Consider the following 26,358-nt stretch of genomic DNA (forward strand, 5'->3'; position numbering starts at 1 on the left):
CGTAAAGCAACAATTTCTTTCTTTGTGGTGCCAACTGCACATAGCTCGCCATCTTGACACAACCAAGGAATGACTGCAACTCTTGCAGAAACTACTTATAGCTGAAAATAACAGTTGATGCAATATTACATCATCACCTACATGTGTCAATCTTATCTGATGCAATCTGTAAGAAATATTTCCATATACAGCAATACATTGCATAGTACTGATAATTGATACCAAAACTGTTCCATGATATGTGAAACCATGCTGATTGAGGTATAATTATAATGGGTTTTAACTGAATGCGTACCCGAGAAATAGTCTATAAACAAATTATAATAAATCTATAAACAATTTGCACTTGATAGCCAATTAAAAGGATTTGAATTAAAAAATATTACAGAAATTGTATTAATGAAAAGGAAACATCATGAGAGATGAGAAAAAAGCTTTATTGTTTATTTAGGTATTTCAATTAAAAAAAAGTCTGAAGTTGTCTTCTTTTTCTCGGCGCACAAGTCTTTGTAGCATTGAATCCCATCATGTAAAATTGTCCTTATCTTGATGCTATGTTCAACATCCGGATCTCCATTCATAATTGCCTCACAGGCCATGTCAATCCCCAAAAAAACTTTCTCCAATTTTTCTGTTGAAAATTCTTTTGGTGCCACTTCAGAATTGATTTCCTTTTCTTCATATGCAGTTTACTTATCAATTTCAAGGAGAGTTGCATCATCTAAGTTATTTGCATGTGAGTCAGTGCTGTTACGTAAATTGGCAGTGTCCAAAGTTTTGAATCCCAAGTCTTTACTGATCTTCACAGTGTCTTCGGTAATTGTCTGAATTTGCACTTCAAAACCAGTGAGATCATTTGCCAAATGGGGCAAAACATGCTGCCAAGCAGAATGCATGTTGTTGGCAATGATTTCTAGCCAATATGCAAATATATTTTCGATTGTATTTAAAGGGGTAAAAATAAATTATGAAATGAAGTTATGAAAAGCTTGAAAAGCTATCATGTCATCCCATCAGGATGGAATTAAGAATACTGGACACTCTTGCATGCTGCCGCTGACTGTGATAGGAGCTATTGGCACATGTGCACGTGAGACAATAGAGTTGGCACCGCATCATATATGTATGCTGTTGTTGTTGTTATTTGGTTTTTAGGAACATTAGCAACTAAGGCTCCGGGGATATGCGGTTGTCATTCCTCATATCCCCGCATCCTCCATATTTGGTGGTCACGGGCTCGAGCCCCGATCTAATCAAGAAGCGTGTGCTACGCACTGCTGCTCCTGCCCACCTGGCTACGGAGGTGCCGTATATGTATGCATACCCTAGGCTACAACAACGCAGCATATATGTAGAGTATGTGTCTAGGCTGTTGAATGAGTTTTAATATGTACATTAAATTTTCGACTTAAACTTAATTGAAAACCATGTTATAGTGAAACCCGTGCTGTTGAAGCCATGCTAAGTGAGGTATTGCTGTACTTACGTTATTCGGATGACAGTTACAATTTTAAGGGGTGATGCACTTTCTTTGAACACCAGTTATCTGGTGTTCAAAGAAAGTGCATCACTCCTTTTGGCCCATCGATGTATATATACATCGATGGGCCAAAAGATTTTGACCACCTACCTAATATGATGTTAGTCCTCTGCATGCAGCCAAAACAGCTTGTACCCGACAAGGCATGGATGCTACAAGATTTCTAAATGTGTCTTGTGGTATCTGGTACCAACATGTAACCAGCAGATCCTTTAACTCCTGTAAAGTCTGTGGTTGAGACACAGCAGATAAAAGTTGCTGTTCCAACACAAACCACAGAATACTCATGGGATTGATGTCTGGGGAATTTGGAGGCCAGGGCAGTACTTGGAAGTCTTCCTCATATTCTAACCAATCTCAAACAATCCGGGCGGTGTGGCATGGCACATTATCCCGCTGAAAGGCAGCACTGCCAGAGGGAAGACTGTTGCCATGAAAGGGTGTACCTGGTCAGCAGTGATGTTTAGGTAGGTGGTAGACGTTAGAGTGCCCGACACGTGGATGACTGGAACCAGGGTATCCCAGCAGAACATTGTCCAAAGCATGACTCCACCACCACTGGCTTGATTTTGTCCCACGGTGCATCCAGGTGCCATGACTTCCCCAGGTAAACAACGCACACATACCCGGCCATCCACATGGTGCAACAGGAAATGTGATTCATCAAACTAGGTGACCTTCTTCCAATCAGTTTCAATGCTTGTGTGCCGATTGTAGGCGCTGTCACTGATGGATCATGGTTAGCATGGGCACTCAGAGCGGCCTACTGCTACAGTCCCATTTTCAGCAGGGTTCGATGTACTGCGTGTTGTGACACATTACTCCCGTCACCAGCATTCCAATTACCGGTGAGTTGCACCACAGTCACCCTTCTGTTGCCATGTACCATCCCGGAGAGCCTTCACTCACCTTGAGCATCGATGAGCTGTGCTCTTCTAACACCTCACCGGCAGTTCGTGGGTTTTTCCCTCCTCAGACCACTTTCGGTAATTACTAACCACGGCTGGCCGTGAGCACCATTTCAGCCATGCCATTTCAGATATGCTCTAGCCCAGTCATCTGGCCATTACAATTTGGCCTTTGTCAAACTCGCTTAAGTCTGCTGCCTTTACCATCTGAAGAACAAGAGTAACACTGATTAACGGAGCTCAGTATCAGGTGTTTTTTATAGTGTCCCAACCCACACATGCGCCATAGCCTGCAGTTGCTTCGATTTCCGTAGCGACTCGTAGGTCATAATGTTTTGGCTCATTGGTGTGTGTGTATATATATATATAATTTATTTATTATTATTTTTTTAATGAAACCCCAAGCATGAGGAGTATTAGAACCTCTAGTACTTAGTACCATACATGTTTCGAAGGTTGAGAAGATTAAAGATGATACTTGTTGACATCAGACTTCAATTTCTGTAGGTTGCAATTTTCAAGAAATACATCAGTGTCACCATTTTTCAGAATTATTTAGTTTCCTGGTGTGTCGTAAGCATGTAACAAACAGACCCACTAAGCTCACTTTCCCTACCACCATCCTTTCAGTTCTGTTGCTCAGTTCATGATCTGTACGTTCTTTAATCCACTGTATTAGATGTTTTACTCCAACACTAAAATCATGTGTTCTAATTATTTTACAGTGTGATATGGTAACATCTAGTTACACTTAAATCAATAACTGCTTGATTACACAGCAAAGAGGAATGGAACTTTGGACTCCAGAATTAAATGAAAACTGATACTGAAATAACAACTACATTGGAATAAAATAACTGTATAATCATACACTGAACAAGAAAGCCACATTCTGAAATTGAAACTGGAATCATAGCAAGGGTGGTTGCATGGATGACTATTGTCCTCCGGTTCAATTTGTGCCTAATTACCTACTACTGACCCGCAGCCAATCTTAAATTACACAGAACTGTAAATTAGGGTAACATAGGAAGAAAGTAAGATATAAAGTGGTAGGAAGGTAAGATATAAAGCCTCCATGTGACTTTTTTCTTGTTTCACTGCAGAGATGCACTGAGAAGTACATCTCTTCAGCTTTTAAATATGTTGGTGGACTCCACTTGATAACTTTAATGTTAATGAAAACTTTGAATGAGATGTATTTTTGCAGTTGCTTTTGATTTGTTTCAAGGTGCAGTTTTTTTGAAAGGCATTTTTTAAACAAATCACGAGATGAAACACAGGTTTATTGGTATGATCCCAAACCAAAACAGGATTCATCTCTGTGAAGGACTGCCTTCCCACTGACCGAAGAAAAGCACAGCGAGTGTGAAGAAAAACAAAGGCTATATTGCTTAGGATTTTTTTACTGTAATGGTGTTGTCCATCATGAATACACTCTAGAGGCACACAAAGTTAATATAAAGAGCTTTACATTGAAATCCTGAGAAGGAAAAGCCTACAAAAGTGAAACTCCACTGGTCGTCTCACTATGATAATGCAATGCACTGTTGCATTTATTGCTACTTGTACAGTTTTTTTGGCCAAATATGGAATTTCTCAAGTACAGCAACCCCTGTATTCACCAAATATGGCTCCATATGATTTTTTTTATTGTTTCCTGAAAGGCCAGTTTTAAATACAATAGTATTTAAAATACTCAGTATTTAAATTTTTAAATACTCAACTTTCCAGAAATGCTTCCAACAATGGAAAATCATTGGTTTAAGTGTGTTGCCTCAGAAAGACACTATTTCAAAGTAGATTAAGTTGCCTACCCTGTAAGTATACTTATCGTAACTACTGTAGTAGTTGGGATATATTTTTAAAAAAGTTTTGAAGTTGTTCTTCAGTGTTATTAGATGAATATGAAGAAACCATTTTATTTCTCTCAATAAATTGTTTCTTTATTTTAGAGTAACTGTGGAGCACAAATTCATATCCGTAGATCTTTGATGAACCGTCCAGAAATTGGTAATTAGTTTCACGTTTTTAAGGTTTTCCATTTATATATGTAGTTCTGTTTACATTTACATATTCCATGTTTAGTGTGGGAACTTATTTTTTAAAATAATATGTAAACTTATTTTTATTCAGTATTAAACTTGAGAGGACAGACAGGAAGCCATACCTTTCCCCTTACTACTTCTTTGTTTATAGACTAAGGAAGCATTGTGACATAAAGTGGCCAAACATGTGTCAAAACATTGGGATTGTGAAAAAATGGTAAAACAATGGTTATGCCATTTGTAATCCCATGATCTGATGGGAGCCTACAGACTACTACTATGACTGTTACTTTTTATTAGTTAATATAGAGCAGGGATTCTTAACCTTCTTAGTTCCACGGACCCCTTTGCCAGTCAGGTGAATGCCACGGACCCCTTCTCAGAATAATGTTTTTAAATGCATAAAATAAAATTACAAAAAAAAAAACAGTTTAATGAAATAGTTACCAAAATTAAAAAAAAAACATTATACAGTAATATGTGTTTCTTTCTTAACACATTGAATAATAATACAATACATTTAAATTATAGGAAAGTTGAAGTTAAATTTTATTTTTTAAGAACATTCAGTGTGAAGACTGTTGTTGTTTATCTTGAATAAGAACATTTAACTGTGGTGTGGTATTTGACAAGGCAACACGCATGTCATGTTGGACATCTAATCGATTTCGATTTTTTGTTTTTATTGTTACAAGTGCTGAAAATTCCGATTCGTACAGATATATTGTTGCAAATGGTATCAAAGCTTCCATAGCTCGCTTTACAAGACTAGTTGAAGTTAAATTTTATTTTTTTAGGACATATCAGTGTGAAGACTGTTGTTGTTTATCTTGAATAAGAACATTAAACTGTGGTGTGGTATTTGACAAGGAAACACACGTCATGTTGGACATCATAGGCTTCTCTCAGGGAACACCAGAATTCTCCAAGGCTTTTTGAGGTAAACTCCAATCGTAGTAAGTTTTTTGACCTAAGATCAATAAGTTCATCTTTGGTTAAGTCAACATCTTCGATACAGTTTATATCAGAAAGAAAAGGATTTCAGATCCATGGTTCAATTTTCATGAATCAAGATAGAAATAACTTTAAAAAGAGTTCTGTAATGTTTCCAAGTGTTCGCAGATATCTCTTTTCAAAAAAATTGAGAGAGAAGTTTGCATTTCAACTACATCTTGGTAAAGCACTTCCTGCAACAGTGGAAAGTTTGCAAGACTGTCGGTCTCTACTCTTCTTCCATATTGGTAACTTAGCCAAGAAAGCTTGTAATATTTCAGTTGCATCCATAATGGTGACTTCATGACCTTGAATGGAAAGATTTATCTCATTCATATGGTGAAAAATATCTGCCAGGTAAGCCAACCCATAGATAAAATCCTTCCTTTCAAAATGTTCCAAGAGTGGGTTTTCTCTTTCTTCCAGAAAAAGTGAAACTTCTGCCCTTAGTTCGAACAAGCACTTCAAGACTTGTCCTCTTGAAAGCCAGCGCACTTCTGTGTGGTAGAGAAGCACTTCATATTCTGCTCCCATTTCTTGACAAAATCTTTTAAAAATACAATGATTCAGAGAACTTCTTTTGCTAAAGTTGATAACTTTTATGTCTGTTGACAATATTTCTTTCAGGGTTGTTGGAAGAGTCTTTGTTGCCAGTGCATGTCTGTGGAAAAAGCAATGAGTGACGACGACTTGAGGAGCTTCTTTTTTCACTAAAGTAGCAAAACCAGGTGTATTACCAAGCATCGCAGGAGCTCCATCAGTGCAAAGAGAATGAAGTTTTCCTTTCCATTCAAAGTTTCGTTTGTAAAAAAAAACTTTTTACCATTTTGAAAACGTCGACGGCCTTTGTAGTTTCCGAAAGAGACTCACAAAATAAGAATTCTTCTTTGATGGAATCAGCATGCACATAGCAAACAAAAACAAGGAGCTGGCTACATTGAGAAATGTCTGTAGTTTCATCCAATTGCATACTGAAGGGGAATGGCGAGGCTGCAATTTTCTCGATGACCTCGATGGCAACCTAATTTCTCAGGAAATTAGGTGGCAGGACCTGCCAGAGTGAACTATATACTAGTGAGTACCTGGTCTGCCTCCATGGGGTGAAAGTGGGACAACGTCGGGCCTCAGTAGGGGTCTGGCGGCTAAATGACCAGATGAACAACGGCACAAGGCATCACACATATACAAAGTCCATACACTTTTAAATCTCTGGCTTTTCTAGTCAACTGGTTCACCCACAATGTAAACTACGTGGAGATGGGGGAACCCCTGGTGCCGCTTGACCCTAAATACACTTTAAACTGTACTTTCTCGATGACCTGCTTCAAAATATTAAAAGACGTATCAACTATTCAAGAATGTATTACATCATTTGACAAGGGAACAGCTTACAGTTTTTTTTCTCTGTTCCAGTCCACAGACCAGTTCGACCATTTCCAGTGCACATGGCTTTACTAAAGTCTCTCCAATAGTGAGGGGCTTCTTTTGTTTGGCAATCCGGTAAGCAACTTTATAGGATGCTTCAAGAAAAGGTTTTCGTGAAATGGCAAATCCAAGTTTTGGAAGTGTCCCTGCTTTTTCGAATTGAGATTTTTTTCGCACGAAAAGAACCAGCATCTTTAGATGCATTTTCAACATGGACAGACTTGAGATGGTCTTTCAGTTTTGCTGGCTTCATACTTCCGTTCGCAAGAATTTTTCCACCCCAAAAAACACTGCGGTATTTGAGTCCCGTCAAGTTCATTAATGCAAGTGAAACCAAATAATACATAGTTTTCATCATACTTCCTTTTCTTCGACATTTCAACTTAAATTTGGTCTGTAACCAATGTTAAATAATTAATGTAAAAATAATTAATGCAATATTAGCAACTAAGAAAGACATATGCGAAGACTATGCATCGACAGACATACGGTGGGCATGCATACACGCCTGTAGCACTGCAGGGGCCTCCACCGTTGGACCAGTATACACGCACATAGCAGCAAAAAGATTAAATTACACACTTCAACTGTTATCTAAACCGTAGGACGTGTTTGAACATACCTGGTTTACACTCGTAGCCAGCATGTCTGTTCGTGTTAAAAGTGGCCTACTAGGCGCTGATTTGCTGGATAGTTTGCCAACTACGTCTAGAATGTATTACATCATTTGACAAGGGAACAGCCTCCAGTTTTTTTCTGTGTTTAGTCTGTCCAGTTTAGTCTGTCCACAGTAGGACTGCGATCAAGTGCGATCTAGCGACAGGTCTAATAACTGCCGTAATTTCAAAGTAACGATGAGCGTAAGCGATTTTTTTGAGATATGCAATAACCATAATATGATATGAAAATATCTGTTATTTCTATTGGTGACTACAGAGACAGCTAATACAATTGTAATTTATTACATACATTCATAAGTGAAGGAAATTAATGAGTTGATTTTTTTCCCATCCAAGCTCACTGACCCCCTGAAATCCTTCCACGGACCCCTGGTTGAGAAACCCTGATATACAGGGATACAATGCAAGGGGTGGGGAAATCATTGTGTATCCTAATATTCCATCTGGCATTAGACCAGCCCCACATGGAGATAACTTGTATTGGAAAATGTAGCAGCCGAGAGGGTGCTAAAAGTGAAGCTTCCAAAGATAAAACTGAAGTCTACATGCCTGGAGACATTGAGGTCCAGCTGGCTACTGTTTTCACAGCAGGAACTCGATCAGGAACTCAGAGGTTTAAATTTTCCAGATGATTCTGCAGAACTCCTTGGTTCTATACTTAATTCAGAAAATCTTCTAGCACATGGGATGTTTTTCTCATAGTGCAGACAGAGAATGAGAACTAATTCCCCACTTTTCTGAGGACAATTCTATGGTTTTTTGCAGTAATATAAATGACTTAATGAACTCTTTAGGAATTCGTTACAATTTACACATTGGCAACTTTTTATTGACTCATCAAAGAGGAGTCTCAAAGGTTTGGTGTGGTGTGCCACATTGATAATAAATGTGGGTGAATTCCAGTAGCTCACTCTGTTCATTTGAAAGAAATATATGGGAACTTGAAGTTGTCGATAAATATTAAGTATGAAGGACATGGTTGGGTGGTTCATTGGTGTGTGCTGACTTTAAAGTGATAGGAATGTTACTTGGACAGCAATCTGGCTACACAAAACTGCCTTGCTTTTTGTGTTAGCGGGACAGTCGGGCAAGGATGTCAAGATCTGGCCAAAGAGGAGTCGTCTTTTGTCTGGATCAAAGATGTGGTTCATAAACCACTGGTAGGTGCGTAGCACACACTTCTTGATTAGACCAGGGTTCAAGCCCGTGACGCACCAAATACAGAGAGAATGACCACCGCATATCCCCGGAGCAATATGGCCTTAGTTGCTAATGCTCCTAAAAAAAAAACCAAATAATAATAAACCACCTGTAGACTCCAAAACTGTTCTCCTTCCATCCTTGCACATCAAACTGAATGATGACACAGTTTGCAAAAACCTTATTATGTAAACTTATTTTTATTAAGGTCCCTGCTTCACAACTACCTTTGTACTAAATTCCCATTAATCACGCAGGAGAACCTAAAACAAGGCATTTTTGTTGGGCCTCAACTTTGCAAACTGATAAGGGGCTGAGATTTTGGGGGAACGATGATAAAAGAGAAAAACAGGCGTGGATTAGCTTCATGTCTGTTGTGAACTTCTTAGGGAACAACATGGATCCAGGCTACAAGAATATCATTGAAAATATGTTGGTAAACTTCAAGAAGCTGGGCTGCAACATGAGGTTAAGGCACATTTTTTACGCTTCCAAATTGACTACTTCCCAAAAAAATCTAGGTAGTGATAGTGAAGAACTGGGTGAGCTGTTTAACCAGGTCATTAAAGTCATGGAGATTAGGTACAAGAGGAAGTGGAATGTCAACTTTTGATGGCTGACTAGTGCTGAATGCTGAAAATGGACTGTAAAGTAGAAGGATCTGCAAGAAAATCAAAGAAACGAAAATTTGACCCATCATAGATCAGTTTTTAAAATTACAGGTGTTTAGTGGATTTTTTACCTTTTTATAGCATTTTCAATATGTATTTAAATATGAAAGTCTGGTAAAAGTAGAATTGAATTTTGTTATAATTTTAGTGCACAAATTCTGCCAAAATTAATAAAAATTTGTGAAAAATCAAAATTTCTTTCGTGATTTTTGAATAAATCGGACACAATGGAATCAGCCTTAGAAAATGATTCAGAAATACTTTTTTGAGAACACATGAGTGAAATACAGAGTAGTGTTTTTTATATATATATAACTTCACAAAGGTGAAATTTTGTCTATACAATGTATGAAGGACATACATTGTATAGACAAATGTATAGACATCATGCAGTTCTTAGAGAGAGAGAGATTGCATAGAATTTCATTAGAACAATAAACATTGCTCTGTTGAAATTGTGTATGCAATTTCTAATAAAGGATGTTACCATAGATCTTGTAGTGGGGAATTGGGGAGCTGTTTTTTCCTCTTCTTTGAGGTTTAACTTGAATGAAGGCCCTTTGTCCATAGATGCTGTTTACTCTATTATCTTAAGATAATGGAATGGCATTCCATTATCAGAAAGTGTCTATTCAACACAATAATTTTTGCATAGACAGGGATTCTGGTTATTTGGGATACATTGGGATTAGTTCACTTTAGCCCAATTAAGTGGCTGTGAAGTTATGCAAAGTTTCACATAAACAGTTAAAAATACAGTGGATCCCCACTTTACAATTGGTTAACTGTACTATCAAACCACGTTATGATGGATTCTACATAATAAAATACCGTTCACTTTACGATATGTAGGAAGTGCCGGTCATTGTGATCACGTTTGTGAATTGAATTTTAATTCTAATTAATTGATAGAACTTCTTAATATACTGTTATTTTGAAATTCGATTTAATGAGAATAATAACAGAGCTTAACTGACGGTACTCACCTCAAATAATCCACTTAGTTGTATGGTGTTTAAGGCAAAGTTGTGGAAATTCAATTAAGCTGCATAGAAATAGAATTATTTAAATATAAATAGAGTAGAGATTATTAAAAACCCGTAATTGAAATTTGCCCAAAGAAAGAAGTGCACCACTTCATCCCTTGGTTGTCCTATATAAATTGTTGAAACTATGAAGAATTAATAAATTTTTTATTTATTTATTTCGTATGATGTGATCAATACACGAAGGAACCAGTTTTTTTCTTGCTTCCTTCGTGTATCGTGGCCGGGATATCCAACCAACCGGTTGGTTCGGCACCATCATGATATTCAGCCCGAGGCGGGAATCGAACCCGCGACATTTGGGTTGCCAGGCAGGCACTTTACCTACCTGGCTAGCCCGGTCGGCAATTAACAAATAAAGCCAATAGTCATAACAGATTGACTTTTGTGGTAACGTCTTTGGTTGGCAATAATAAAAGAGAAAAGGGATTGTATATTTAAAGAAATCTTAATTTCCTGTGATGCATTTCGGGACACGTGGAAACTTGACATGTGCAAGGTTCCAGACGGGTGAAAGGTTTGTTGGGAGTGTCGTATTTAAAACGTTAAACTTGGTGTTACGGCGACACCATTCTATGACAAGTGCTTCATGTTGGAAAATTTTATAACGTGATTTTAATAATTGTGATAGCTGAATCAATTAGGAGATTGTGGTTGTGGGAATGCACGTGCTGCATGAGTTCAGTGCCAGCTTGATTAGTCTTAAAGCTGTTATAGTGATAATATGCACATGCGTTAGAAGTTTTAATTGTGCCGTATTTGGTGGTAGTACTCCCGATATAGCATGCATTACAATCGGATCGACATTTAATTAAGTAATTAATATCTCACAAGAAAGTTCACAGCTAGAAAATATCCTTTACAATTGATTCAACACAATTTCCATTGCAGAAAATAAGGTCAACAACCCACGTAATCACAACACCAACCAGAACAACAAACAAAACATACGTATCATCCTCCCCTATCACAGTCGACTCTCCAGACAGTTTCGTCGAGTATTTGTCAACACAGACATAACATTAATGTTTTCATCATATAAAAAACTGGGGACTATGTTTGACCTACACAAAGAAACACACGAATATCTGATATGTGACATCAATAACATTGTTTACTTAATTTATATAGGACAACCAAGGGATGAGGTGGTGCACTTCTTCTTCCTTTGGGCATATTTAAATAATTCTATTTCTATGCAACTTAATTAAATTTCCACAACTTTGCCTTAAACACCATGCAACTAAGCGGGTTATTTGAGGTGAGTGCTGTCAGTTAAACAAAGCTTAACTGACAGCACTCATCTCACTCACCATAAAAGTAAAGATATATTAAGCACAACTTTACAATTTATTATCTTACCAATTAGCAAAATTAAATCATACTTGAAAATTGGAAGAATATTTTCCACAGGTTAGCAAAATAAACTTACACTTACGTACATAGCTTAATTAATACTCTAATTTGTACATACTAACTAATTGATATTTCTGTTCACTGACTTTTTTTTTTATTGTAAAATTTAAATCAAAAAAGATAAGCAATCAATAACACGGCCACACAAATTGCAACTAACATGATTTGTGCAAGTAAGATACAAAGTAACAAGTTTACAAAGCTTAAAAAATAGGAATTAAGGGAAGGTTCAGAAAAGGTATTTGTTTTTTATGACTGAAGATTTCAGTGAAAGGGGAACATTTCACCATAGTAACGTAAAAACCTACAGAATTCCAGCTAACGGTATTATCACAAATGCAATAAGATAGAGTTTACTACCCATTTATAATAGATTGCACTAACAGAAAAGCCCAATAAATCAGAAACTGGAAATTGTTTTTAATGTTTTATGGTTGTGACCTCCAGAAACGTGCCTTAGAAAAATATGACAAAGGTGTTCAAAATTGATTCTTATAACCAAACATATGATAACGATGAAAGTGTAGTGCAATTTAATGATTTGAATTGGTTTTTGAAATTTAATCTTATAAAGCGGCTGATTCTACTAACCAGTGATCTTGTTAACTGCATCCACTTATTTCACTTTACGATGGGCTTACGATTTTCTCTGACCAGACAACCAGGGGATATTCTCGAGTGCTGCAGTCTCCTGCCCCAATTAAGCAGCACGTTGTCCCAATTAAGCGAAGAAAACCCTGACTATTTTCTCGATTATGTTCTATTCTTTAAGATTTATCCCAAATAAATGGCTTTCCCAATTAACCGGCGTCACAAATAATCGGAGTTCACTGTATATACACCACCCTTATGACAAGATTCACACATTTAAGTCAGAATTTTGAGTTTAAAGACACTGCATATAACTCTTATAAAGCCTTTCTTTATAAGAGTATCTTATTGTGCCCCTGATTTAATCTTGTTGCTTTTCTCTGCACCCATTCCTGCAGGTCCACATCTTTCCTAAATTAAGATTTGCAGACCTGCGTTCAGTATGCAGGAGGCAGCATAATTATTGCCTTATAAAAGGTGATAATCACTTCCTTGTCCCTACTGGCAAAATTCCTGTAGCACCCCATGAGCTATCCTAGAAGCCTGTCTACACTATAGCAGCTTTTTTCATTTTTTACCTTTTTCATTATCCACCACCTTGAGTGTGGTACCACCCAGTTGGTATATTATTTTTGATTACTGCTTACCGAAATTCCTTGCATTTATCAATGTTAATCCTCGGTTGCCATATTCAGCACTTCTTAATTTATGCAGGTCAGTCTTGATGGAGTAGAATAGTCTGATTACTGTCATTAATATTCAAGAAAATTAATACTTAAACACTGGCCAAGTAATTAAATATTTAATAAAATAAAGTAAAATGAGATGATACAGTAAACTGGACTATTACAATAAGTACTAAAAGAAATAAAATCGGTTAAAACTGTTAAAAACTACAATTCTAAAATCGTTACTTAAGTCAGAAGTAATTTAAGTTAAAATACTGGAAATCCGAAGCTTTCGGAGACAGCTGTCTCCTTTCTCAACAGCATACTGTTGCTGCAATGACACATCCTTAAGTAACAGGCCCATGGTACTCATGTGACTCACCAGGAACATCGTCAGTATTCTCTATTTGCGCACCAGAAACGAAAGTGACCCGGGAGTGTGCCATGTGGAACCGATCATCTTGTCTGAGGACAATTGCCTCAAAGAGGGGGTGTAATCGCACACCCCTATCCCTGTTAATAGTATGACAGGATGAACCGATTCACAAGCTCTTGAGCCACTTGTGTTCCCAGAACCCATGTGCACGGTCAGTAATGACCGCATCCTCAGGGGAGATCCGATGCTGCTTCTCCCAAAAATGTTCCACCACAGCAGACCTAGCATAGTTCGCAGTCTTAATGGCAGTCAAATGTTCCCCCAGACGGTCTTTTAGACATCGCCCTGTCTCCCCTACATAACAATTCCCATAATCCGGGCAGGCGCCTCCGTAGCCAGGTGGGAAGGAGCAGCAGTGCATAGCACACGCTTCTTGATTAGACCGGGGTTCGAGCCCGTCACCACCAAATATGGAGGATGTGGAAAGGTCAAGGAATGACCACCACATATCAGGGAGCAATATGGCCTTAGTTGCTAATGCTCCTAAAAACCAAACAACAACAACAAACAACAATCCGGGCACTTAATCTCATAAACTACACTACTGGTGGAATCCCGGATTATGGGGTCTTTGACCTGAGAAACCACTGTGTGCAATCTCCGTCCCGGAAGCTGCACATAGCGGGTCTAACACTCCCGTAGTGCCCGCGCCACACGCTCTGAAAAGCCCAGATAGTAGGGAATGTAAGCAGTAGCTGCTGAGGGAGGTGGTTCCCAGTGATTGGACCCAGTCCTATAATAATTATGGCTACGCTATGCTCCGACACATCCGCGAGTTCAAGAAAATTAGCATAACAGAAGCTAAGCAAAAGCAACATTTGAGATTTGCACATTGATGCAAAATACACGAGCTGGTGCCACAAGATTTCATGATAGAATGCCATTCAAGGAAGATTATCTAGTGAGAGTTACCGAACTCTAACTATCTGGATTACTAAACTGCATAACGACCTGAGAAATATTAGAAGACATATTGCATTGACTCTGGAATATATTAGTAGCAATTTAATGTCGATACATTGTACATTAGTCTTGAGGTTAGTGACCGATAAAGCAACTAAGTGGCAGACATTTACAAACAAAGGCAAATTAATAAATTCAATAGATTACTAGAAGCAGTGATGGTTCGCAAAAAGGCAATTTTATCCACAATTTAAGTGGCAAACAGTTAAGTAAAGAACAAGAAGAAGTTTTGAGCTTGGGTCCCAAGTTTGCTTTAGTTCCAGCCAAGCCACCGATTGCAGAGGTAGCTATGGGAGTAGAGAAAGCTATTAATAAGTTACCTGCGATACAGGCTGATGAAATACGTGTTAGGATTGTTCCATTCTAAGCCAGTCCAAGAGGGCACAGTTTAATCTTAGTTATAGACATAAAAAAGCACTGAAGCAATTGAGGCAAGATGACAATATCATTGTATTACCTGCTGATAAAGGTAGGTCTACAGTTATATACAATAGGTCTATTGTTATATTGAGTAAAGAAGATTATTGTTCAAAAGCCCCTGGATCTCCTACAAAATACTAATACATACAAAGTTATGCGGCATAATCCATTGTCTAGTGTGGAAAGACAGGCTAATGGTATCATACAAAGTTGGTATAAGGCAGGTAAAATATCTAAAGAAGTATATTGGACTTTACATGCTTCAGGATGTCAAATACCTCGGTTTTATGGTCTCCCGAAGACCCACAAGGTGGGTGTTCCGTTGAGACCAATAGTTTCATTAGTCCTACCTATGCCTTATCGAAATTTCTAGCTAGGATTATTTCGCCTATAGTAGGACATTCTGGTTTAGTGGTCAAGGATAGCAAAGAATTTGTAGAGTATGTAAGAAATCAGACTATAGGGGATGATGATCTTATAATCTCCTTTGATGTGGTATCGTTGTTTACATGTATCCCAATTAAACATGGGGTTCATTGTGCCTTAGAACAAGATGATGCTATTAGTGCCAGGTGTTTGTTAAGCATTGATGACATTTGTAAAGGGGTGGAGTTCTGCCTTGCCAGTACCACTATGATTTTTCAAAATGTTAGGTATAAACAGGTCCATGGCATGGCCATGGGTTCCCCCATTAGTGCCATAGTGGCTAATCTAGCTATGGAGGAACTAGAAACCAGGATTTTCCGTCAGTTAGATTTTCCCATGCGCGAATGGAAGAGATACATTGATGATATGTTCACCATTATAAAGAAGGGGAAGAAAGATGAAATACTCAACTTACTTAATAGCTTCTCCCCATTTATACAATTTACCTCGGAGGTGGAAACAGCCGGTACCCTCCTGTTTCTCGAGGTCCTGGTTATTAGAGATGGTGCTAGAGTGAAGACTACAGTTTATAGAAAACCAATGTGTCATAGTCAGTATATCCATTACAGTTCAGCACAGGCTTATCAACATAAAGATAGTGTAGCCAGGGCATTAATAAATAGGGTATGGTCCCACTGCAGTACCCCTGAGGATAGGGAAATGGAAGTTAATAAGATCACGGCAGACCTTAGTAAGTGTGGCTACCCCCAGAGGGTCTTGGACAAATATGTTTATAGGACTGGGTCCAATCGTCAGGAACCACCTCCCTCGGCAGCTACTGCTTACATTCCCTACTATCCAGGCCTTTCAGAACGTGTGGCGCGGGCACTACAGGAGTGTTAGACCCACTGTGTGCAGCTTCAGTAGTGTAGTTTATGAGATTAAGTGCCCGGATTGTGGGGATTGTTATGTGGGGGAGACAGGGCGATGTCTAAAAGACCGTCTGGGGGAACATTTTACTGCCATTAAGACTGCGAACTATGCTAGGTCTACTGTGGCGGAACATTTTTGGGAGAAGCAGCATCGGATCTCCCCTGAGGATGCGGTCATTACTGACTGTGCACATGGGTTCTGGGAACACAAGTGGCTCGAGAGCTTGCAAATCGGTTCATCCTGATATACTATTAACAGGGATAGGGGTGTGCAATTACACCCCCCCCCCCTCTTTGAGGCAATTGTCCTCAGGCGCGATGATCGGTTCCACATGGCACACTCCCGGGTCACTTTCGTTTCCGGTGTGCAAATAGAGAATACTGACGATGTTCCTGGTGAGTCACATGAGTACCATGGGCCTGTTACTTAAGGATGTGTCATTGTAGCAACAGTATGCTGTTGAGAAAGGAGACATCATCATCATCAGCCATTTTCAATCCACTGCAGGATGAAGGCCTCTCCAGCAACTTTCCAGTTCCTTCTGTTTTGAGCACTGGCCATCCATTTACTACTCAAAAACTCATGAATTTCATCTATCCATCTCCGCCTTTGTCGTCCAGGTTTTCTTCTAGCTCCTCTTGGGTACCATTCTGTTATTTTCTTAGTCCATCTGTCATCATGTCTTCGAGCTATGTGTCCTGCCCAAGACCATTTTAGTTCTTTAGTTTTGATAAGAATGTCCTTTACTTGAGTTTGCTGCCTAATCCATGTGTTTCTCTTCTTATCTAACAGTCTGATTCCCAATATAATTCGTTCCATCCTTCGCTGTGTAGTTCTTAGCTTCTCTTCCATTCTTTTGGTGAGTGCCCAAGTTTCACTTCCATAAGTCATGGTGGGGAGTATACATTGATTAATTATTTTACATTTCAGACAAACTGGGATATTGCTCTTCAGTATGTGACTATATTTCCTGAATGCTATCCATCCAAAATTTATTCTTCTCTTGACTTCCAGCCATTTATCATTATTACAGCTGATAACTTGTCCCAGATAAGTATACGACTCCACCTTTTCAATTACTGCTCCTTCAATCATTATTTCCCTTTCCGTGGCATACTTGTTCATCATTACTTTTGTTTTAGCCATATTCATCTTTAGTCCAAAATCCTTACTAACTGTGCATAACTGATTAAGATTTTCCTCTAATTCTTTGGGATCGTGGCTTATGACCACAATGTCATCTGCAAATCGTAAATGGTTTAGGTACTCTCCGTTCACATTGACTCCTTTCTGCGACCAGTCTAATCTTCTGAAAGCTTCCTCAAGGGCAGCAGTAAACAGCTTCGAAGATATTGTGTCTCCTTGTCGAACTCCTTTCTCGATTTTAAATCTGCTACTGTCTTTGTCTAGTCTAATAAAGGATGTAGCACTCTCATATATTTTCTTCAAAATCATAATATATGGAGTATCTATGCCTTGTCTTTCCAGTGCCCGAAACATTGCCTTATGCTGTATGGAGTCAAATGCCTTTTCATAATCCACAAATGCCAGGCATAATGGTGTTTTATATTCATTTGCTTTCTCCATTAGCTGTGATATTACGTGAAGGTGATCCATAGTTGAGAATTTTGTCCTAAAGCCAGCTTGCTCTTTCGGTTGATTCTCATCAAGTATTCTTTCTAATCTGTTAGTAATGACCCTTGTGAACAACTTGTAGATATGGGATAACAAGCTAATTGGTCTATAATTTCCAATTTCTGATTTATCTCCTTTCTTATGCAGCAAACCTATGATTGCATTATTCCACTGCTTAGGCATCACACCTTTTCTAATGCACTTTGTGAAGAGCCTTGCCAGTTTTTGTGTTATGTCTCTTCCTCCCAATTTTAACAACTCTACAGTAACTTTATCTTCCCCCGGGGCTTTCCGATTCTTCATTTTATTCAATGCATGTTCTACCTCATCAGGAAGAATATCGGGTATGTCCTATGTGTTGCTACTTTGCAATCCATCTTCCTCACTGCTGGTATCATTCCCTCGCTCCTTGTATACTTCTCTATAGTAGTCTTCTGCTATTTGAATTATGCCTTCTCTGCTGTTTATAAGTACACCATCGCTATTCTTCAGTTTCAGTATCATTTGTCTTTCTGTATTACTGCTCATATGGCTGCTGATTTAAATCCTTTGTTTTCCCTTAATGCTTGTTCTACTTTTCTTGTGTTAAATCTTCTTATGTCCTCTCTTTCTCTGAGTCTCTTTCTAATGGCTTTGCATAACTCAGTATACTCAATTTTCTCCCTGTCAGTGTTTTTCTTGCTCTTCATTTGTCGTCTTTGGTTCATCATGACAAGTGTTTCTTGACTAATTTTTTCTTCTTTGGATTTCTGTTTCCCTATAGGTTTCTTGTGCTTTATCACTTTCAGAAAGTTGTAATATTCCTCGTCGATATCTTGGTCCTGAGCAGTCTGCAGAAGCTCAAACTTGTTCTTAAGTTCCAGTACATACTGCTTTTTCTCCTCCTCTGTTATTTCAAAGACCTTTGTATTATTTACTCGAGTCAGTTTTTTCCTTTCCTTTCCTACATCTATATCAAGTGTACATCTTACCATTCTGTGATCACTTCCAACATTTACCTTATTCAGGACGGTAACATCATTCACAATATATCTTCTGTTAGTGAGGTTGAAGTCGATTTCATTAGTTGTTAATCCATTTGGACTCTTCCATGTCCACTTTCTGTTCACGCTTTTCTTGAAAAAAGTGTTCATTACTGACATTCCTTGAGATTCTGCAAATTCCACAAGTCTTTCACCTCTTTTATTTCTTTCACCAATTCCAAAATTTCCTATAGTTCCTCTTTCTGCGCTGTTTTGCCTTTTTCCAACCTTAGCATTGAAGTCGCCCATAATAATAGTGTAGTGGGTTTTCTGCTCATCTAGAAGGCTCTCAATTTCAGTGTACATTTCTTCAACCTCTTCATCATCATGGCTCGATGTTGGTGCATAAATCATTATAATCTTTAGCTTGTACCTCTTAGAAATCTTGAGTATTAGTCTTGACACCCTTGGTGATGTACTTTTGAATTCCAAAATGTTGTTTTTAAAATCGTTATGGACCAGAAACCCAACTCCACCTTCACTCCTTTTACTGTTTCCATTGGTGTACAGCAGATTTCCACTTGATAAACTTATAAGTGATTCATTTCTTCTTCTTGTTTCAGCCAAACCGATGATATTCCAATTCACATTTTCTAATTCCTTTTCCAGCTCTAATAATAAATTCTAATTCCTTTTCCAGCTCCTGTCTTCACCGATGAGTGATCGTACGTTATAACAGGCCAAGTTCAATTTCCGTGCATGGCAGCCTGGTCGTACCCAGAGATTCTTAGCACCCTCTGCTTCCACTCTGATCCTCTCGCTGCCGTAAGAGGGAGAGTGAAAGCTGCTGGGGACTGAGGGCCATTTGTATTGTTGTGCTCTCATTGCTGGAGGGTTTGGTCTTTTCCTCTTCACGCTGACCAGGCGTCTTGAAGAGAACCACTCTACACGTTCGTTGCCACCTAAGTGACGTAACAGGGCTTACCATCGAGAAGGTGTGCATGAGTGGATTTTAGGGAGGCAGGCCAACCGGACTTCTCCTAAATCTTCTGTAATAGAGAGATATTGGATCCATCAGTGTTTTAGGCTGAGTGTCTGATAACACACAGGATACCTGTTCCCCTCTAAGCCCCCTTAGAGAAAGGAGACAGATGTCTCCGAATGAAAGCTTCGGATTTCCAGTATTTTAACGATTTTAGCATTGTTAGTTTTTAACTGTTTTAACCGATTTTATTTCTTTTAGTACTTATTGTAATAGTCCAGTTTACTGTATCATCTTACTTTACTTTATTTTATTAAATATTTAATTACTTGGCTGGTGTTTGAGTATTAATTTTCTTGAATATGGAATTTCCCAGCCCCGTAGGCCTGTTTGAGGATATACTGTCATTAATTACCTGTCAACCTTTGTATCGTTGCACACCTGAACATTTAACTTGATATGCCTTCACTAATGAATCATTAATAAATATAACTAAAGAGTGAGTACATAAAACTGCATAAAAAATGAAGTTTTTATGGAATAAATAAAATCGTTACATTTAAAAGGAGTGGGGGAGATATATTCCTTTTGGGAACTGTCTTTTCTTCTGAGGCTTAAAGGAAATACAGGAAAATATAACAACTTATATTAAAATTAAAGCATGAAAGTATTAAAGTTAAAGGGGATGGAGACTAATTACAACCAGAATTTAATTCTGGTGGTGGGGGGGGGAGTCATGTTGACTGTTTTTGTGTCCTTGTGGCTCCTTCCCCCACACTTATTTACATTTTTTTTTTTTTTTTTTTTTTTTTTTTTTATGAAAACCCCAAACATGAAAGGTATAAAAACCTATAGTACTTAGTACCGTGCATGGGTTGAAGGAGAAGTATGGGGGGGAGGGGCATGCCGGAAACTTTTCTCTAGAGACTAAACATGAGTTTCATCACTTCAAGCCTCCAATAAGCAAAGCGGTGGTATGTCACCGGTTGATGAAAGTCATCTACCACCTACTGAAAGTCATCTACCACCTACATTTAATTACTTATTAATCATTTAAACATTTGTGAAACCATTATTATGATAATTTTCATATCATATCATTCTGCAAACAGGGACTTCATCCTGGGCAAAGAGACTAATTCTGGGAGGGCTGTTGTTATTGGGGTTTGTGCTTGAAGTAAAAAAAATTAAATTAAATTAAAAAAAAAAATGGTTGGGGAAGGAAAATGTTTTTCCTCTATTTCAACCTAGGTAAATTAAAAAATATATATTTAAACATACAATTATGGCATATTGACAATGAAATTTTTTTGTCTTAACCAGAGACCCTGACAAGGTGCAACAGTTTTACAAGTGTACAGAGATTCATACTGGCCAAGGAGTTGAGGTCACGCGATAGTTACAAGATGACCCAGATTTCCCCTCTGGGTTTTAGCCCAACTGCTCAAGCAGAATTGAACTGAGGACAGCTTTGCCTTCATATTCAGGATTCCAACTTTCTCTCAGGCCTCTAGCTGGAGTTTTCAGCAGAGGGGGATCCATTCTGTCTTATCCATACCCCCCATTCTATTAGGAGCACTGGTTCTAGTTTCTTGTGCATTTCTGTTCTCAATTGTTGGAAATGCCATCCTCTTGCTGCAGAAGAGTGCACACATATCTTTGGTGTTGCCTTCCCTTTAGGGATGCTGGCACTTCCGACCAGTCAGTAGAAGTGCCCTGAGCTATTGTAACACCATGTAACCTCAGCACTTTTTTCACCCCACAGCCGACCGGGCTAACCAGGTGGGTAAAGTGCTTGCCTGGCAACCCAAAGGTCACAGGTTCGAATCCCGCCTCGGGCTGGGATCAGTGTAAAATGCAAAAACAATTTGGGAGGTGCATTATGGCCACAGAAGCCGATGCGCCAACAACTAACAAAAAAAAAAAAAAAAAAAATGTTCACTGTGAACCTGTGTACTCTTATATGACTGTCTGGGCAATCCTGTCCCAGAGCTAGTCTGGGGCAGTTGTTTTTGAGCTATACATAATAAGAAAACAAAGGTTTTGTTTTTCTTATTTCAAGCTTCACCTCCACGAGGTCTGGGGCGTGCAGGTAATTAGGGTTTTCCCTGGCTGGCTATGTAAGCTTGAAAGTGACCATAGACAGTGAAAAAGGATTTTACTTTTAAAAGGATGATTTGCCACCATTAGCATTCCATGTCCTGAACTTTGAGTTGGTTGAGTTGACTAGAACTGAATTTAATTATAATTAAATTGCAGTTACCTTAAAAAAAATTCTGCTTTTGCTGAAAAATCTTTTTTTTTTTTTTTTTGCATAGAACTGCTTTTTTGCAAAAGAACTGCTCTCTCTCTTTTTTGCCTGTTTTGGCCAACGGTTCTCTGTTTTTCTTCCTGCTTACAGTTACCTCGCTGCCAGCTTTTTGAAATTCAAAAGTTGGTAGTAATGCATCATCAGTGCCAATGTTGGTAGTAATGATCATCAGTGCCAAAGAGTGGTGCCTTTATTTGAAGAGTCACTGTTGATAATGAGATCAAGTGTGTTTGCTTCTCTAGCATGCTGGTATAGAAAACAGTTGTCCATTAAATTCTGCTTAATATTCTAAGCTTGAATCTTGGTTGAGACTTTTTCAAGAAATGCAGTTTTTGTCTTTTTAGATGAAAAAAAAAAATCGAGCCCAGTATTGTGAGAAGACATACTGAAAAACTATTTCAATAATGTGTAATTGCGATGAGTCCTTTTTTGCAGTGTGTATGAAAGTCTTGTTTCTCATGACTCACCAAATTTGCCTTTTTTTTTTGTCAGAAAGAATGGTGGAGAATGCTTTTCCTATGGAGATTCTTATTTATATTTTCCCCTTTGGTAGATGTGACAGAATTTCTGGCAGGGATTAAAAAAAAAAAAATCTGACTTCATGTCTCATTTGGGCAAAACTCTTTTTTTCACCAGTCATTTTGCATATATTTTATATGTTAAAATAAGTCATTTAAATATTTTTAATACTGTAGAATTTTACTGAAAATATTTCAGAGTTTAAATTTTATATGTTACAATTAGAATTGGATAAAATCTGAATTTTTTTTATAATTTGGAAACTTGTTGGTTTAAAGCTATTTGTATTATATGTTAACAGTAAAACAAAAGTTCATTTTTTTCTTATCTAATTACTCTCATTTTTAGTGAGCATCGGCCTTGTATGGGATTCTGAATGTCCAACTATTGAGCATATTATGGAAGTATTTCAGATCATAGGAATGTCACTTAAGCTGAGAGATGTAAGTAACATTGTAGTACAATGCTCAAAGAAGTTCAAATTGCTGAAACAGTTGCTGAAATAATTGGATTTAATTCAAGTTATGGAATGCACTATTATATTACACTGAACAACAAAATTTTGGGTCATATCTTGTAACGGGCATGAAAGTAAGCTTACTTGATAGGTTTTGGGGTGCTAAACGTGGAAATAGTGCTTAAAATGGCAGATTGGCTCTTGTTTTTTTATATTAATACAAAAAGTGGTTTTTTTTTTATTTATACAAGGTATTTTTTATTTATATGGCAGTATAAATAAAAAATATAACATGGCGGCAGTCCATTTGCTTTTGTATCGTTGTTCCATTGCTGTGATGTCTTGATGGAAGCAGGTGGTAGATGACTTTCATCAACCGGTGAAATACCACCACTTTGCTTATTGGAGGCTTGAAGTGGTGAAACCCATGTTTAGTCTCTAGAGCAAAGTTTCCGGCATCCCCCCAATATACTTCTCCTTCAACCCATGCACGGTACTAAGTACTATAGGTTTTGGTACCTTTCGTGTTTGGGGGTTTCATAAAAAAAAAAAAAAAATTCACCATGTTCGTTGCTGATGGTACCACAGTTTGGTGGGAAGAAATCCAGGTGCGAGTGCAAGAAATGCATCTTCAATGACATGTTGTGCCCTAGTTTTCGTAAGAAGTAATGGGATCTTCCACAGGATGAGATGCCTGTAGTTGCAGGTTTTAACATTTCCTAGAAATGTTAGTCTAGAAATGTTAGCCTAGAAATTAGTCGAAACATTTCGAAAGGCTTTCCACACTGATTTCTCGCTATCGCTAAGGACACATTTGAACTGCTTGTCTTTGAAAAGTTGCCTTATTTTGTGGATCAGTGAAAATGCTCTTAATCTTCTCTGTCTTGGGAATTTCTCTTGCAAGTATGTGGATGCAGGACCATTCACTTCCAAAGCCTTCATGAAGTTTTTCATGAGTTTGATGTGGAGTGGTGGAAGCAAAACTTTATTTGAATCTACCAGAGGTTCAAATGCTACGCCCTTCATTCCAGGTGTTAAAAAATGATTTTTGTTGAGGCCAGCTCCTCTTCTCGTAGTGCATATCCTTGGCACAACTATCTCATTCGCAGAGAAAGCAACGATACTTAGTGTAACCCTTTTGTAGTTAATAAAATGCCGATTACCTTAATATCACTACATATCTGCCACTCATACTTCTAATGGTATACACCTTAGATTATGTTCTCCATGTCTGCATATGTTTCTTTTTTTGTGGATGGCATATGTATATTTCCATTGTGTAATAACACAACCTTAGAAGCATCTATAAATAGTCTCCATTCTTGGGGAACATGCCTCATATTCATTGCTGCCATTAGCCATCAGCATCCTTACAGACAGCGAGTTCACCTTCGGTTTGATAGAATTTATCACAGTCTTTATTTTGAGTATTAATGTTGTGTCACTTTCATAGAATGATCTAGAGGATTCCACTGTTGTAGCCTCGAGGCTGAAAGCTCTGCCTTATTCTTTGGCAGTTCGAGGTCCCTGATGAGGTCATTAAGCTCACTTTCTGTGATCTTATGTGGTTCGGAAGGATAAATGTTTGGAGAAAATGGAGGATCCCTTGACATAGACGGCTGCTGTACTTCTTCATGTATATCAAGTTGATGTCTTCATCCTCATCAGTGTACAGAAAATGGTCGGATGGTTCTGGAGTAGGTAGTATTTCACCGTGAGGCATGGGATGAATTGCAGATGGTATATTTGGGTACATCACAGAAATAACAGTCAGCGACATGATTTGTTGGTTCCCTCCATATTACGGTTCTTCCATAGCCAGGTGGGCAGGAGCAGCAGTGTGTAGCACACGCTTCTTGATTAGACCGAGGTTCGAGCCCGTGCCTACCAAATACGGAGGATGCAGAAAGGAATGACCACCGCATATCCCCAGAGCAATATGGCCTTAGTTGCTAATGCTCCTAAAAACCAAATAACAAACAAACAAACAAACTCTCCATATTATGGGCACTGCGAAAGGCATAAAACGTTCCTTTAGATTTGCCCACACATTGAGTTTTGATGAACAGGTTGTGCAGCATATGTGTGGAGCCCAGTTCTTGTCCTTATCACCTACTACACACCCAAAGTACAAGAAGAAAGGCCTTTTTTATGGCTCAAGTTAACGAATGCTTTCTTGAAGCTAACATGACTTCTCCACATATGTAACAAAAGTCATCTGGACTATTCGCACAATTACGGGGCATATTAATCTTACCCGGCACAAATACTATGCAAAAAGTAGTAATCCCACTGAGAACAACCGTTAACTTACAACAAATTGCCCAGTACCCAGCCATATTCGAGGATTACTGCAACAGAGTTGAAGATGCATTTGAGGTGAGTATAACTTATCACATGATGCATTTGAGGTGACTACAACTTATCACATGATGCAGAGCGAGGTGACGATTTTCCGATCATGTGATAAGAGTGTGCTGGAACTGCATTGTTGCCATGCATTTTGTCGAGAGCTGTAATTGATAATGTAGAATAACTCGCTAATAGGAGACCCCAGTTGTAATTCAAAAACAAGAGCCAAATCAACAAATTTGAATGTGATTTTCATGTTCAGCAGCATAAAATTAGTCAAGATTGGGTATTTTTGTTTTCTTAACATTTTAGGTGTTGACCAGTTTATAGAAGTGGATATATAAATTGAATTAAAGAATTTCTAAAGTAAGAAAAAAAATTATAACTCTTGAAATTGCTCTACAAAATTAGCATAGGCCATCTGGGGGAAAGAAATATATATATGTATATAGACAAATGTATTTTATCGGTGTATTGGGTAGGGGTGCTGGCCTTGTCAAGTGTAATTACAATGGAAAAAAATTGAGAATGCCAGCAAGGTAAAAGCAATTACCTGAAATTAAATGAAATTAAGAGTAACATAAAAATAATAATGAAAACAAAAATGGTACCTAATGCAGTGGGTCCTAGGACTTTTAACTACTTGTTCCAAGGGTCAGCAGCCAAAACCGTAGGAGCCACCGCAATAAGCAGGGTCTCTGTTTCTGTTATGATGTATACATATGAAACGTATACATCGTAGCCAACCCAACGGATACTAAAAGGAAGGAATAAAATTCAAACATAATAAGAATAAATAAAGTAAAGTTAAAAAGCTAAAATAATGCCAATTAAAT

At 38.1% G+C, this 26,358-nt stretch overlaps 1 protein-coding gene across 1 annotated transcript in view; it reads left to right on the forward strand.

Moving 5' to 3' along the window:
- The window catches only part of ec (ubiquitin specific peptidase echinus), a 378,892-nt gene that overhangs the window by 224,920 nt on the left and 127,614 nt on the right, over positions 1–26,358 (forward strand). The window contains exons 8-9 of the mRNA XM_090378841.1: positions 4,404–4,461; positions 23,062–23,156. Coding sequence (XP_090234967.1) covers positions 4,404–4,461; positions 23,062–23,156 — 153 coding nt within the window. The remainder of the gene's footprint in view (positions 1–4,403; positions 4,462–23,061; positions 23,157–26,358) is intronic.

This window comes from Mastigoproctus giganteus, chromosome 8 (genome assembly GCF_048544385.1).
Source record: "Mastigoproctus giganteus isolate SK-2022 chromosome 8, ASM4854438v1, whole genome shotgun sequence".
NCBI classification, from domain to species: Eukaryota; Metazoa; Arthropoda; class Arachnida; order Uropygi; family Thelyphonidae; genus Mastigoproctus; species Mastigoproctus giganteus.